The sequence below is a fragment of the Poecilia formosa genome, unplaced genomic scaffold (genome assembly GCF_000485575.1).
Source record: "Poecilia formosa unplaced genomic scaffold, Poecilia_formosa-5.1.2 Scaffold564, whole genome shotgun sequence".
NCBI classification, from domain to species: Eukaryota; Metazoa; Chordata; class Actinopteri; order Cyprinodontiformes; family Poeciliidae; genus Poecilia; species Poecilia formosa.
In genome coordinates, this window is record NW_006800503.1 from 247,789 (window position 1) to 264,138 (window position 16,350).

General features: G+C 39.5%; 1 protein-coding gene across 1 annotated transcript in view; it reads right to left on the reverse strand.

Annotated features, from left to right (window-relative positions):
- Positions 1 to 16,350, reverse strand: part of prex1 (phosphatidylinositol-3,4,5-trisphosphate-dependent Rac exchange factor 1) — a 152,403-nt gene that overhangs the window by 53,127 nt on the left and 82,926 nt on the right. Inside the window, exons 13-19 of the mRNA XM_007540835.2 lie at positions 14,469 to 14,518; positions 12,523 to 12,598; positions 12,023 to 12,095; positions 7,034 to 7,179; positions 5,741 to 5,833; positions 2,054 to 2,202; positions 1,884 to 1,969 (exon numbers count right to left, since the gene is read on the reverse strand). Of these exons, the coding sequence (XP_007540897.1) occupies positions 1,884 to 1,969; positions 2,054 to 2,202; positions 5,741 to 5,833; positions 7,034 to 7,179; positions 12,023 to 12,095; positions 12,523 to 12,598; positions 14,469 to 14,518 (673 nt within the window). The remainder of the gene's footprint in view (positions 1 to 1,883; positions 1,970 to 2,053; positions 2,203 to 5,740; positions 5,834 to 7,033; positions 7,180 to 12,022; positions 12,096 to 12,522; positions 12,599 to 14,468; positions 14,519 to 16,350) is intronic.

The window sequence follows — 16,350 nt, forward strand, 5'->3', positions numbered from 1 at the left end:
AAAGTCTCAACAACATCAATACTTCCACTAAATAAGAGGATTGAAAAAAAGTTTGATAGAGGAAAAGCCTCTCAGACTCTGAGCTCAAAGCGAGATGCCAGAGAGCACCAAACTATTTTTTTTATATTAGACAATTAATTTAATTTCACAGAATTATCACGACAGAAGCCATTTTGTTTGTTAAATACTTAATGAAACATATAACCCGAACAGGTGATCAACTCTAAACCACTCACACCTTTTTACTCTCCCTCTCTTTGCCGTTTAAGCACACCCGTTGCCATGGCAACCGCCTGCGCTCCGCAAGCCCAGCAAAGATTACTTTAAGAACATAACATTCAGTCCGTTATGATATCAGGTTTTCAGGCTTGATATTTATTTTGCGATCATTAATAAGCCTCCCTGAACACAGTGGTGGTTGATTAGTTAATTTTAAACTCCTGTTCTGCTAGTTATTTTGGTAATGGAACCAAAACGCACAGAATTACTTAACACCTTGTTGAAACAATAATTACTGAGATTATTATTGTTGTTGGGTCATTAATTTGAACACGTTCTTTAATAAAGTTATGAACGTTTTGATAAGGAGTCAGAGGAGGACGTGCTGGTCTCAGCCTTCTGGCCGTGTTCAGTCACGACTGATTAGTGGGCGCACTCACGGTTGCACAGTGAACCCATTGATTCTTTACAGCAGACAGCCGCTCCCCTCTCTTGTAGGAACTGCGTACCCCCGCTAAATCTTTTAGGGGTAGCAGTACCCGACTGTACCCCCCTACTTTCACCCCTGCTCATGTCATACAGTAAATCCCTCTTTATTCCACTTTCAGTCATTCTAACGAGTGTAAATACGTAGGCAAGAAGCTGTAAAGAGGGTTGAGATTAGAAAGATAAGTGGTTTCATAAAGCACCTGCGTGTGATTACATAAAAGACCAACGACAGAAGAGTTAAAACGCAGAGAAAGTCATCTCGTCAACAGGTGCCCGTAAAATTAAAAACAGAGGGTAACAGATATTTAGACACAATAGTTACCTCACTTATCATCCATGGTCTCTCTGAATTATTTGTCATTTTGCCAACATGAACATATTTATCATATTTTCTGGCACTGATATCACAAAAGAAAACTAAATTCATGCATAAATCCTGAGTGTTTGATCAAAGTCTTACGCTTTGTGATCTTTATAAAAAGAAATATCTCTGCCATGTCATTTGAAAAAAAGTAATATTGTACACTCTGGATCGGTTTCAGAAAAGTTTTTATCCACATGAATCCGAACAAATCCACCCGAGTGTTTTAAACATGCCAGACCCACAGGGGGCAGTGCAATGCAATCAGATTGCTTTGAAACAATTAAACATGGAACCAGGAGAATCATTTGTGTGGACAGATAAACAAGATGAACAATTTTTAAAGAACATATTAGAATATAAAGTTAATAAAACAAATGATGAAGTCGATATTAGCACATTATTTGTCTCAGACTGTAATGCTTAGGAATCTCTGTCTTTCCCATTTACACATGCAAACAAAAATACAGTTTACTCAAATCTCCACTTTGCTCTGAGTTTTTATAAATAATTGTTTTTAGTGGTATAAAACAGAGTATTTGTGTAGATGAAAGGCCAAACTACATAAAAATCTATTCATTTTCCCAGATATCCGACTATATGTGGATGACTGTTTGTTGGAAATAAAGACGGCACGTTCAGAGCTTTTGAAATAAATCCCATAAGGTCTTTCTAAAGTTTTCCTACTCCTTCATATATTTTTTACATTTTGTCTCGTTCCCACCACCAGCATCTGCATCACTCTGACATTCTGCCCCAACATCTCAGAAACAGGTCAGTCTGGAATCTCTTAGTCTCCTCCAGCTGGTCTCACCTTTCCTCACAGCGTGGACGTGTGGCGGTTCCGACCCTGACAGCCTGAAGGAGAGGCTTTCTGGGTTGTCAGGGATCTTCACAATCCTAAACAAGGAAAAAGGATGAGTCAGAACAGCTTGTGCTTGGTGTCTGCTAAACACGTTCACCTGATTGATTCATGGCACTCACTCCTTGGCTTTGGTGGCGACCAGCAGCCGCAGAGAGCGTCGTATGCAGAAGGCCTGGTTGATCATGGCCTCCACCTCGGAGAACGGCCGGAGGAACAGCAGATCCTCGTTGATGGTGTAGATCTTCCTGCCCACCTGCAGGCCAGCCATCTGGGAGGACAGACAGACAGACAGGAGACAGAAGGCTCTTTTAATAGCTTGCAGCTTTCCTCGGTGTCTTTCAAAGTGTTGTTCAGAAGAGATTCAGATGAACCACACTTAGTTTACAAACGGCCTGCCACAGCAAGACCTCAGCTGATTTTCCTCCATGTGAGGCAAGTTTTTCCCTGACTAGAGTCAAAAACACAGAAAGTATTTTTTTTCTAGTTTCTAGTGAAAATCTCTGTCTAAACTTGAAATTAAAATGAAAACAAAATTAGCTTACTAGGAACTTTTCTGCAAGATATGGGAGTTTGTTTTGATCCTCTGGCAGATTTTTTCAGTTATAGTAAAACTAGTTCACTGCTAGTTTTGTCTTATTTCAAGTGCATAAAGATATTTGTACTACAAATTAGCTAAAAATCCTTGGTTATAACTTTGTGTTTTTGCAGTGCAGTATGTTTTGCAGTGTTCAGCATGTTGAGCGTCAAAAGAGTGGAGCAGAACGAAGCAACAGAAAGCAAGAGAAAAAAATGAAGTATGCAGGACTAAGCAGGTACAGAAAGTTGTGTTTTCATACAGGAAGAGCATGTCAAGATTAATAGATATGATTGTATTACACACCTGGTTACTGCTGGATGGATTTGCACACATTTCCACCAAACTTAGAGCTCACAGTTTTAAAAATTAGAATAAATAGGAGTGGCTATATGGACTAAGAACATTATTGCAATATTTTATGGCACTGTTGTGATAATGATACATATTATGGTTTAAAAAAAAACTTATTACTCAGTTTTTTGGTAACTGTATGGGACCACAAGCAGATTTGAAAAAATATTCCCATTTGCAACAGGCTTCTTCAAGACGCCACTTACTTTAAAAAGTGTTTTTTATTTACCTTCAATAACTGAAACGTATCTTGACAGTAATAAACCAAAAGTCTTTCCATGACGAGAAAGTTTTCATGATAACTGATAAATGCTGGGCCCTACCCTACATGTTTTCAGTGTGATCGTTTTCTTTGAGTCACGACCTTCACCGGGTCAAGTTAACCTTTACACAGATTGGAAGCATGCGACAACGCAGTAACAGTTGCATGTTTTGCTCTTCCAGTCAGTCAGATGGCTGCATGTCATCCAACGATCTTGTCTTTCACATCTTCAGTCACGTTGTCTAAATAATGCCGCCTCTGTCCGCGGCGCTGAGGGAGCCCAGTGTCCCAGGAACGGATCCGGTCGGGGCCAAGCCACACACCCCGACTCTGGACCGGAGCCCGGCGTGGACGCCATGGCAACGGGGAGGAGCCACGGCCCCTTGGATGAGGAGAGGATGTATGTGATTACGCAGTATGGGAGCCGGACTACACGTGACTTTCTATTATAGCATCGTATAGTGAAAGACCTCAGTGTGTGTGTGTGTGTGTGTGTGTGTGTGTGTGTGTGTGTGTGTGTGTGTGTGTGTGTGTGTGTGTGTGTGTGTGTGTGTGTGTGTGTGTGTGTGTGTGTCAGCCCCTTTCAGAGCCCCATGGGAATCAGCTGAGCTTCATTCTGTCCTCTGGCACACAGGCTGAGTCACAATCAGCTGCGGGGGGAAGGAGAGCTAAAAACACATGAGCAGGAGAAGGAAGAAGGAGGAAGGAGAAGGAAGGAGCTGGAGGAGCCAGGAGGCTTCATGGTGTTAAATAGGACAGCCCAGCAGAGGACAGCTGAAAGGATAGAGAGAATGTAAAACTGGATTATAGGAGACAAACAGTGTGCAGGACTTTGTAAGGATCTTCATCAAACCCTTAAACATTTTCCCTATTGTGTCTCAAACATAACTACAAACTTCAGATTTGGTTTCATCTGACCTCCTTCCACATGTTTTCTGTCTCCTCTTCATGACTCTGCAAGTAAGTGTCTGCTTATTTGCACAAACGCCAAACTCAAACTCAAACACAAACGCCATGTTTGCGATTTATGCGTCTAATAGCTGTCATGACGACTGATTCTCCCAACTGAGCCGAGGATCTCTGCAACTTCACCATCGGCCTCTTGACTGGTCTTTGACTAGATCTCATAACCGGTTACTTATGATGTGTTTATGATCTAAAAAACTGAACTGCCTTGTGGCTGAAACGTGCTCAACAAATAAACTTCACCTCTCCTTTCCTAGTTAGTCATGTGATTGGTCAGATTGGTCAGCAGCATCAGAGTAGAGGAGATAAACACAAATACACACCACATCAGATTTTATTTTTAAGAAATTTGGAAAACTGTTTCCTTATGTGTCTTCCAGGTACTTTGAGCCATTTTGCAGCACAATCCAGTAACTGTTAAATGCCGCATATATCAAACAGAACTTAAAAGAAACTTAACTTCGTAAGTAAACCCCTTAAAATTAAGTCTTTGTCTGTTTAAGAAGCTCCTGTTCTTTGCAACACTCAGCCTCATAATAACAACATTTCTGTGTTAAGCTATTTACAAACATTCTTTGGAGCAGAAACAGTTCCGCCAGGGGTTTCCTAATTGCTGCAGGCTAGTCTGAAGGAGCCGAGTGGGGGAGGAGCTGCTCTGTGAGGCTGAAGCTTCAAGGATGAGCTGCAGGGAAGGTGATGGTTGGTGACAGCAAGCGCTTAGGCACCCAGCTGAATGGCTGCCAAGGAGATTAAAGGATTTCTCAAACAGGCATGAAACAATCAAAGCAACTCTCCAGATTTGTTTATGATGAAAGAATAACTTTGTAACATGGTGTAAAGCTCAAAGAAGAAGTCAATTTTACAAAACACTGCCCCTTTAACAATTAGATAGACATTATTTAACTGGTGTTTTTGTCATTAGTGTGACAAAATGTGAAGACCTTTTAGGCCCAGTGGATACAGAAACTGATTACTGATTTCAAGTAAAATATTTCAGACAAGACAAAAGTTTGTTTAATAGTCAGATTGATCAATTCAGACAGCAAACATTAAAGGAAAACAAGTACGCTCCATCAATTTCAAAGAAAAGTGGCTCTTTTTTTATTTCATACAGTAAAACACAAATGTGTGTTTTGTCATCTGGGCAACGATTCTGGAGCCAACTAGAGGAGAGCAGGAGACTGACAGCCGCCGTCAGAACAGAGGACGGCCATAACTAAGTGGAACGAATGCCCTGTGGCAGGAAGAGCGCCGTCTGTGTGTGTGTGTCACCTCTGTGTGTGTGTGTGTGTGTGTGTGCGTGTGTGTGTGTGTGTGTGTGTGTGTGTGTTACCTCTGTAACACACGTGTTTGTCTGGAATACCTTGTGGAGACCATTTTCCTGACACATACTACATTGTAGGGATCCACTGCTCCTTGTGGGGACCAAAGCCTGATCCCTTCAAGGGGAATCGCTGTTTTTGGGTCAGGGGTTAGATTCTGGACTAAGGCGTGAATTGAGTTTTGATTAGGGTTAGAATAAGGGTAAAGTTTAGGCTGTAGAAATTAATGGAAGTCAATGGAAAGTCCCCACAAAGGTAGCCACTCAAACATGTATGTGTGTGTACCCCTGCGTGTGTGCGTGCGTGCATGCACGCGTGTGTGTGTTACCTCTGCGTGTGAGCCCCTGGTGACAGATTTCACCACAATAGCTTTGTTTTTCTCCTCGATCTCGAAGCCGTAGTCTTCCTCCTCAGGGTGAATCTGGCACACAGACAGAAACATTTACGCTGCTTCATTGCGTGACAAATATTTTTTCTACACTTTTGCTAAAGTTTCCCCCCTTTTTCCACAAAGTGTCACATCTGCATAAATCCACATGTTAACATAAAATCCTTTGAGATTTTTAGGATTTTCTCTTCCCGTGTCAGGAGTCTCACATCCGAAGATGTTGTTGGCCCCCCTCATCACACACACCCTCTGGCCCCCACCACCATGAATTGAGACCGTCATCGTCAAAACCCATTAGGTCCTCCATTAGCGTCTGCTGCTGCTGGGCTGTCTTCCTGCTGCACAGCCCTGATAAGATGACGATCTCCTTTGTTGTATCAGAGGAGATGATTGCGGTAAATAAAGAGTTCCTGCACTTCGCCTCAGTAACGGGGCAAGAGCAGAGGGGGGATTGGTTCCGCTAATCAAGTCAAAGCCATTTCCACTTCTCATGGAACACCAGATAGCATGACTGCTTCCCACATTGGATGTGGAATGAGATGCTGGCCATGCCTGTACGCCTTCGCTGGATAAACAAGTCCCTTTCTCTTGCACCAACTAGAATAAAAACAGTCTGCTGGAGCTGCTGGCTGACCTCATTTCACCTGGTAAATTCATTTGTGTTATGATGTTAAAAGCTCTGAAATTTCTTACATAACTGCTTTGTCTTCCTGTTTGTCCAGTGTTCTCTTAACAAACCTGTGAGGCCTTCACTGATCAGCTGCTTTCGTACAGAGACAAACACGCAGGTAGGTAAACACAGGCTTTGTGTTTGCTGCTTAGCTTGAACTCGTCTCTGTCTGCCTCAAGTTTATGGTTTTCTCAGAGTCAAAGGAACAGAGGATTCATCCAGGCAAGTGCAGCTGATGATAATGTGATTACACACATGCACACTTTTGTCTCAGGAGTGTAGCCAAATGTTTGCAGAAAAACTGTGGCCTGTTTTTACCTCAGATACATGAAACCTCATTGTTTCCAACTAAAACAATGTTATATGTGTTTATATGGGAGGAGATAAACGTAGTGAAGTGGAACATCTGCCTGCCAGGTTTATTGTTCTTGAGATGTGTTCACAGTCATTTTATTATTAGCATATATATCTATATATGTTCCAGATGGTGCAGATATCACAGTCTGAGCCAAGAGAGAGAATTTCTACAATTTGTGTGTAAATGTAAAATTCTGAATGCTCACCACCAGGGACTTGACCAGGATGTTTTCTATGAGTTTGAAGTCATTTCGCTGCAGCTGCTTGCTCTTGGTGCCGGTTCCCTCCATTTCTTCATCAGCATAGAAACGGAAGAACTGCGAGTCATCTTTAAACTCACTCTTTTCCAAAACTGAGGGATGAAAAGAAAGATCAGCTCACATGAGTATAAAAAAACAGTAACAGACTGTATGCAGGTCTCTCAGCATGTATTGGCTGAATCTACAGCAAAACCAAAAGCTCTAAAATGTGATGTACTGTAGAAACAGGGAAACTTCAAATCAGAGAGGGCATTGGTCAATTAGGTCATAAAACCATGATGCTCATCTGAAACATCTGGAGTCAAAACACATCTGGGTAACAGCCTGGAAAACTCTCCAGAGAGCACAAACAGATATCTGCTGTGTGTGTGTGTGTGTGTGTGTGTGTGTTAGAGTGCACTTGGGTAGAGAGTTGCTTTAACACATGGGGCACCTCAAACAGGTGAGCGCACCCGGCTAATGCTAATTCAAGCCCAGCATTTTTAGGAGCCTGAACTCAACAAAAACATTCAAAATCCTGCCAAAAGTATCGTAATGAAATCTTAATGTTGTTTAATGTACAAAATGATTTACGTTAATTTCACCTCATAATTTAATTGCTCTTCAGTGACATGTTTTGTTACATCCTGAGGAATACTGCAGCATGTACTGAGTTACTACTGATCTGAATTTGTTAAGCTCTATAAAGTCCCACCAGGTTTTCTGAAGTAAGTGTATAAATTAACACTAATTTAGTTTTTCTCAGCAATTAAAAATTATATTTCGATAATCTTTCTAACAAAATATAGCTAAAACTTGGAAGACTCCAAGTGTAAGTATCACAGTAGCTACTATAGTTTCAGAGAAAATAAAGATGGAACATGAAATAATTTGGATTTTTTTTTGTCCCTTGCCAAATTTCTTTGCATTATAAAATATATAAACTCTTTATAAATATTATAAACAGGTGTAACCTGCACAAAATAAGAAACCCGTATTTTATTTTGGCGGGTCAAACTGACAGCACCCTTTAAGTTCCGGGTCACAGGTGATTCGGATCTCAATTACTGTTGCTGCTGTCGCTGTGGCCAGCTGCTCGTCTCGGCGTCTTCTAAACTTATAGACGAATACGGCTGGATCGAGGCTTACTAAAACGGCCGAAGGATTAAATTGGGTGTTTCGTGTCGACCGCTCGACGGTCAGGTTTTTTCCCACCCCCTGTGTCACGTCAGGATGGCGAGCTACCGGATCACCGCAGCTTCGCGGTAGGATTTAAATGAACCAAGCTGTTTTCTCATTGTGGACCTATTTGCTCTGGATCATGGACAAAAAGGAAAAAAAAACAATCAAATATTGATTGATAGACTATTGATCACCTTGGATTCATGGATGGACCAAAATAGAAACTCTTGGGTGACATCAGGGTTTATTGTTTTTGTTGCTGAGTGCTTGTTTTTTTTTCCTTGTGGTGTTTTTGGTTATATTATAGAAAATCACTGTTATTATAAATATTATTATTATTGCATATATTCATATATATATGAAAGAAAAAAACAAGTTGAATACAATAACTTAAACATACTTTCGTCTAATGGTATTTTATTCGCACCCACGGGCTCCATAGCCGAATCTATCCGAGCGCCATTTGTTATATTTGGCTGTAGTCAGGCGCCTAGCCTCAACTAGCGTTACACAAGGCTACATACTTTTGCAAGTATGTAGCCTTGATCCACCTGTGCAATGATTTATGCAGCTGAGTTAAATTAAATCAAATTTACAGAAGTTTTATTTTAAAAAAAACAAACAAAAAAAAAGACGTTTTTCCTTTGGCACCATCTAAAAATGTGTTTTAAAACTTAAATTTATTTTTACATGTGCAAAGTTGCTTGTTTTTGATTTTGTTTTGCTTTGAAATATTCACATTTATTTTTTCATCCAATTATAAGAAAACAATAAGAAACTGTTATATTTTACTCCAAATGTATTTTTTGGAAATAAGACATAAGAAAAATTATAACAAATTTAGACCCATTTCACCGGAGAAACAAACAAACAAACAAAAAAACTACCAAAAACTGTTTTTTGGCACTTGCAGAGCTCCATACAGTGTCCGCTCACTGGGCTGTAAACTCAGACGTTCAGATTCTTATTATCAGCTTCGAGTCAAGAGCCTGATGTTTCCATGGGTACCAATTTATACTGAACAGCAGCATTAGCTTCGTTATACAACAACACAGAAACAACAACAACTGCAGAAAACTAAACTACTTTCTCTGGTTCACGTGTGACATGTATTTCACTAAGAGTGTAACTGAATTTGTTTCCAGGCATCTGGCCCTTTAAGGCGACTAAATCGAGCAAATCTGAGCACTTAGGTAGCAAGTTGTTCAGAGATTTGAAGAACATCTTCCACCCAAAGACAAACTAAACACACCTTCACACCACACCCTGTCAGAATGGCCACACTCCAACACAAACCATTTCTGAATATGAGTTATTTCCTGTGACTCATAAAGGCTGGGGGCCTTTAATACCTTTACACCACTTACTTAACTGAAAGGAACGCTGGTTCAAAAACTGCTAGAAACAAGCGACACATACATATATACACACACACACACACATGCATGCACACTTGGAAATCACGTGCAAGTGTGAAAACAACCTCACTTAAGCTTATTTTGGAATATGAAACGATATGCTACATTTTTAATTATTTTATCCAGGTATTTCCATCATTTAGCTTTTAATAATGAAAGTCTTACCAATGTTGGACAGTCACCATTCATCACTAGTTTAGACAGTGACTGGAGTTTTGAATTAATTTACATTTCAGCTTAAAGCTGCTGATTGGGTTGTGCTGGAGGGAAATCTGTGTTCGCAAAACAATATTTACATTTTCAAATGTCATTTATATGCAGGATCCATTTAACCTGTCACAATATGGGGCTGCTGCAGTCAATTTAATCTGTATTTGGGTTTTTCACATTGCATGCTAAGCTGTGTGAAACGCCAACAGGCTTCAGGTTTTTATAACAGATAAGGACAGGAAAAGAAATACAAGAACAGAAAAAGAGTTTCAACAGACATGCAAAAAGCAGCACATGCTGATTGAGGTCTTGAGAAAGTGAATTGATTGTAGGTTAGACGTACCGACCGATTGGGAGGAAATGGGTCAAGACCTTTCAGAAGGGCAGGGAAAGGTCAGAACAGGTGACACCTTCAAACATATGGCAGCGGTAGGAACCGCAGAGGATCTGAGATTATATCATATTTAGCTGATGCTGCCTCCACTCTGCACTGTCACATTTTCAACAGTTTACATTTAAGTCAAAACTTCTCATTTTGATCTCAGTTGACCAGAGTGCCTTCTCTCACATGTTTGCCCTGTTCCTTGTGGAAAACTGTAAACACTTTTTATGACCTTCTGTTTCGTTTTGCCTCTCTTCCATTAAGAGCCATTTTTATGTGGAGTAGATCTGATGTTTGTCATGTCTACAGATTATCAACTAGTCCTCCAGCTGTTTAATAGTTTCCTGATCTTGTTTGTTAGTTTTGGTGGAAGGTAATGTCTTAGTAGGCTTACAGTTGTGGCAAACATTTCTATTTTTAATTTATGGACTGAAAATATCTGAATGAGATGACCTAATCCTGCTTTAAACTTGTCCAGAACTTCCTGCTGTGTTTTTGTTCTTTGTGATAATGTTTGTCTCCTACAAATCTCTGAGGCCTTCATCGACCAGCTGTGTTTGCTGACATTAACGATACTTTAAACCCAGACAGACCAATGATTCAGATGGATGATGGATGAGAAAAAATTCACAGCTTCATCTGGTTGTCCAGATGAAGCTGTGAATTTTTTCTCATCCATCATACCTTGTTATTTATAAAGGTGCACCAAACAACATGGACGATGTCAAACAGTTACGACAGCAGCGAGCCGGGAGGCAAGGAGACCAAGATGTACCGCTGTGGTAATTAACAACAATGTATTGGAGGCATTGGAAGGATTCAAAAGTTTTCATGTAGCATAAATGACGGTAAATCCTACATCCTGTCTGTTTGCTTTCCCACTGCCAGTGAACTCCACTAAGTTAACAAGACCTACGTTTTCCTGCAAAGCAGAAATTGCTTGTTTAATTGGCACTAGAATCCAGATAATCCCCGACACCGACACAAATAAAGCACAGTAGCACTAAACATCTTCCAAACAATTACAGCCACAATCAGAGAAGTCTTAAACTTCCTTATTGCAGTGAAATATGATGATATGACAGATGACTAAAGACATTTTTTTCACAGTCATGTGAATAAGTAACACTGACTTTGTTTTAAATTGCCCAGTTTGAGTTAGGAAATGAGGAATTGCTCTCATCATATCCCATCTTTAGTATTCTGACACTTCATTGCTCTAAAGCAATTGAGATGCTTTAGAGCATCTCAATTTACGCTTCTTTGCACCGTTCCAAGAATACGACAGCTGTCAGTTAGAGGTCTAAGCAGCGGTCACGGTTCAGGGATCTGACCCAGACGGTTCTGGTTAGGGTACACTGCTGAGGCCTGTTTACGTTCAACATTCTGGCCTTGAACCAAACCCACTGCAGTACATTGTGGTCAGCAAGGCTGTGAGAAATCAGACTGGCTAAGCAAATTTATGCCGCCTGTTTCTTCAAACAAATACAGCGTATAAAAGGCAGGCGAAGATGAAATTGCTTTATGTTGACAGCAGAACAGACTGAGGGCAAATACAGAACCAGATAATGAAGAGCAGCACCAGGGATGAGATTATTGGGCAACCTCTGAAACATAAACACTTCTGAATGAATTTCAAGTGCTTGCATAAGAGAAGGAAGCACAGTGGACGAGAGATGATGTGCAATAGTAAAATGATTCACTGTGTTAAATAAGAGGCAGCAATGTGTGTGTGTGTGTGTGTGTGTAGAGGAGTGAACTGACCGTGGTGCATGTAGCCACTGTTGCAGAGCCCCACACCCAGTGTCACAGCATCCTCTCTGTTGGAGCAGTCTCCCTGGGAAACCAAACCAATGATGCAGTCAGTGGGTCAGTCAAAAGGCCTGGCTAAGCATGTCTGAAAACCACTGTATGCATTCACAGCAGAAAGATGTTAAGATAGCTGATCAATGAGCTCATTTTTAGAGACACTGCTTCTGCTGCAAAAAACTCCTTCATTGTTCCACAAAACTATACAGATGAATGTACTCTGTCATTTGTCCAAAACAAACAAACACACAAAAGAACATATCCTGACTGAATCTTTCCAGTGATTTTATAAAAAAAAACCTCAACTGGAAAATGAAAACATTTCAACTAAATTTAAACAGAACCATTAGTTTAAGAACAAACAAATGAAAAAGCCTAAAACAAATACTGAATTAACCTGAATTTAGGTCCAGTTCCTTCTTGTTACTTTGTTAAAGTGTAAGACGCTTGTTTACCTGTGAGATTAACCAGTCCACCAGTTTGCAAGCAGGCAAAACAGATTTAAAGGTTTTCAGATGGTGGTCTCTGTCCCTGAAGGAGCAACAAAAGGAAAAATTCCTTAATGCAGGTGGAGTAAAATCCTGCATTCATTTTTAGCTTGACTCTTATGATTAAGTTTACTAACAGATGTATAATAAACCTCAACCTCTTTCCTGAAAGGATGGTGAACCTCTTATACACTGCAGTGTTTCAGCATGTATAGCAACAGACCTTTAATGTTCTTTAATGCCTTTAAGGTCCATTAAAGGCATTAAGGACACTTGAAATATCACAGTCTGCAAAATATTGCATCCACAAAGTTCTTCACACCTGCACAACGCTATTGCAATGGTGATATAAAGTGCAGACAGTTTGCAGACATCGTTTGTAGCTCAGAATTTTTTTTTTTACTTGTTTAAACAACCAAAGCAATAAAACAAAGAAAAATGGAGAATAATAATGCACCTAAAAATCAGCTATTCACATAAATTGGATATTGGTCAGGTTAGCCGACTGTAAACAGTGACTACCTGGGCCAAAACTCAGAAATACTATCTTTTTTTGATCAGTGAACACACCAGAGATTACCAGGTTGTGTTAATGAACACTGAAAGTGAAACTACTGAGGCGCTAAAAAAGGAAGCAGTGATGTAGGAAACGATTTAAAAGGTAACTGTAGCTACTGCTACGTTTCGGTTCGTCTGACTTTTGTTCAGGTGTATTCAGACTTTCAACTGATAAAGTTTCTCTGTTCCGTCCTTTAGAGTTTTCAAAATCTGCCCATCATAAAATGATTAAAGTTGAGAAACATCTTTGATAATCTTAACAATTAGCCTACAACTTTAGCGAGCTAACTATGCTAACCATGCTAATTGCTAGAAACTGGTAAATTTTGTTTCACTTCATTTGTAAGCTGCTAAACTGAAAATTAACATTAAATGCAATATCTAAGAAGTGCATATTTGAACAAAGAAGTCTTTAATGCAGGAAAAAAAGAAACATAAGTAATTTTTTTAGAAGTGAAGACTTCATTATTAGACAAATTAAATCAGAAGCAGCTTTATCACACTGAAAGCTTAATAAAGCAGGAAGAGGGTTCATAATTATTAATATTCATTAATCAATAAATCACCTAAACCTTTTAATTAATTGCTGCTACAGCACCAATATAGTGCAGATTAAGAACAGAAAAACCCTGTTACATAACCGCAGGCTGGCAGAGGAGCTGCCTTTGTGTGTTAATAGGATTTGTCCTCTTTGTTTGCAGCCTGAGCTTTTCAATCAGACGGTGAGCGATGGAGCCAACGATAGCAGACAAGATGGCGGCTGTGTGTATGGAAAGACTTTCACAGGACTAATTTAAATCTACAAGATTATCATTAGGCCTTTCAAGGTATCGCATTTAATATTTAATTGAAGTTTTAATATTAAAATAATTCAGATCAGAACCAGATATTCTTTAGAAATAAAGAAGAAATGAATTTATGTAGCTTAATTAATCTGGTATTAACGCATATGAAAGCAAGGAAATAAAACAAAAGGATGAAATTTGTTTTTGCACTTCAAATTAGAAATGAACTGAAGTAATTCATCTACATCTATTCAGTAAAAATTAAAAGTCCTTATCTTGCAGTATATGCTTCCTTTAAGCACCTCCTTTAATTTAAAGTCTTTAAAACAATCTGTCTCAGATTCCAACAAGAACAGCATAAACCTGGAGAGGTCACATTAGAGGTCATGCAGCCTGTCATTCCTAGCAGGGAAGCAGTTTGTATGACGGTTACAGGAAAAGGGTTGAACTGGGTGAATGTGAGCCCTCACTATGAATATGCATCTGTGCACCTGGAGGGCAGAGACATTAGCATGTAGAAAGGGGGGGAGGGGAGAGGCATTAGGGGGCATTAGGAGGGCAAGTACTTACTTGATGACGGGCGTGTGGAGGCTGTGGAGGCGGCAGTACAGCCTGACGCCCTGTAAGAGAGGAGCACAGCGCTGCTGAGTCACAGGTCGCACACGCCTTGGATGAACATGTACCATCATGAACACAAGGCGAGATCTGAGGAGTGCAGCGACTTTCCCTCAGGTTATCGATTCAGAGTCTACAACACACATTTGTTTCTAACATTTAGATTAGCTCACGGTGAGGGAGAAGCTCTTTCTCAACAGCATTTTTGTTCCCATGCTATAATCATTACCTTCTGCAGCTTCAAGCAAAAGTATTCAAACCCCCTGAAATGTACCAAATGCTTTCACATAGCGACCACAAACCAATTGAAATCAGATTTTATGAGATAGAAGGGGTGGCATTCACATTGTTTATCATTTATTGTGATAAATTTAGATAAGAATTTTGATTAAACATTGTCACAATAAACTCCAATTAATTAAGTTAATAAAAACAAAACATGTCTGTATTGTCAGAAGTGTTACTTTTACTGTTTTCTCCACTGTTTGATCAATGACAGTATCAATAAATATGAACAAATCTGAAAATATGATTAAATGCAGTTACTATGTGCAGTTTGGTTATACAAATCACACTTCTTTATGTGACTGGTTTTATAAATTGTTTTGTTTTTTATCATTTGTGTTTGTGGAGTTACGATTGTTGCATCATGCAGTCGCAGCTGTACAGTTACCTAAAGTATTATATAGTTTTTATCATTACACTTATTGCTATGACAACTGCACCACAAAATATCATGATTAAACTGTAAGTCCATATCGCCCACTCTTATTTGATGGATGATATTAAATCAGTGGTCCCCATAGTGGGTCCTGGAGGCCCGGCATCCTGCATGTTTTAGTCTCTCCCTGGTTTAGCTCACCTAGATCAAATGATGGCTCATTAGAGGCCTAAGAAGAACACTGACATGCTGAAAAGTCGGCCTCCATGATCAACTTTGGGCACCACTGTATTAAGGTAATGAATAACAAAAGGAAAAGGATGCATGCTTCCTGTGAGCGTGGCATGTCACTGTACTGTAGCATTTATTCCTCTGCTAGTGCTAAATTAAATCCAATAAAACCAGCAGCCTTTAGAAGTTTTCTCATTAGGAAATACTTTAATCCCAGAGTCAATCCAGAGATTTCATAAAAACCTCAGAGGTTTTCCTGAGGTCACACTGTTCTATGTCATGACATCCCTGCAAACCTGCCAAGACAGGCCGTCCACCTGAAACAATTAATCCACAATTGGTCTCCATCCGAAAGCCAGAGATCAAGTCATCTACTACAATTTAAAAAAATCAACTTAAATTCTGGTTTTAACAAGACAAAATAAAGTCTTAAATCAGAACTAATACTCTACCTGATAATTCCCTGATTGAATCACTGTAAAAGGTATTTGACAAGTTAACTAGTATTTCATGTTAACTATATGAAGTAACTGTAGACGTCTTCAGTCTTACTCCATGTATTTATATTTTTGCTTCCATGGAGCCAAACATGTTGTCATGAATATTTCTTAAGACTTTGTGTTTTGTCTTTGGCTCTGGATAACTTTTTTTTTTATCTTGTTTTAAGATCAAGACAAGAATATTTTTACTGTTTGATTGTTAAAAAATGTAACTCTAATGTGATGAGTATAACCAAATATAATCTATTTTGTTTTTTAAAGAATTTAAAACTTTAACTTAGTGAAAATTGCTGCAATTTCTTCAGATAAATCTTTTAAAGACAGTATAAATGTGTGACTGTGATAAAGTCGTAATCTGGTACCAATGTTAGGCAGGGGTAAAAGTATGGGGGTACAGTCGGGTACTGCGTACCCCTAAAAGATTTAGTGGGGGTACGCAGTACCC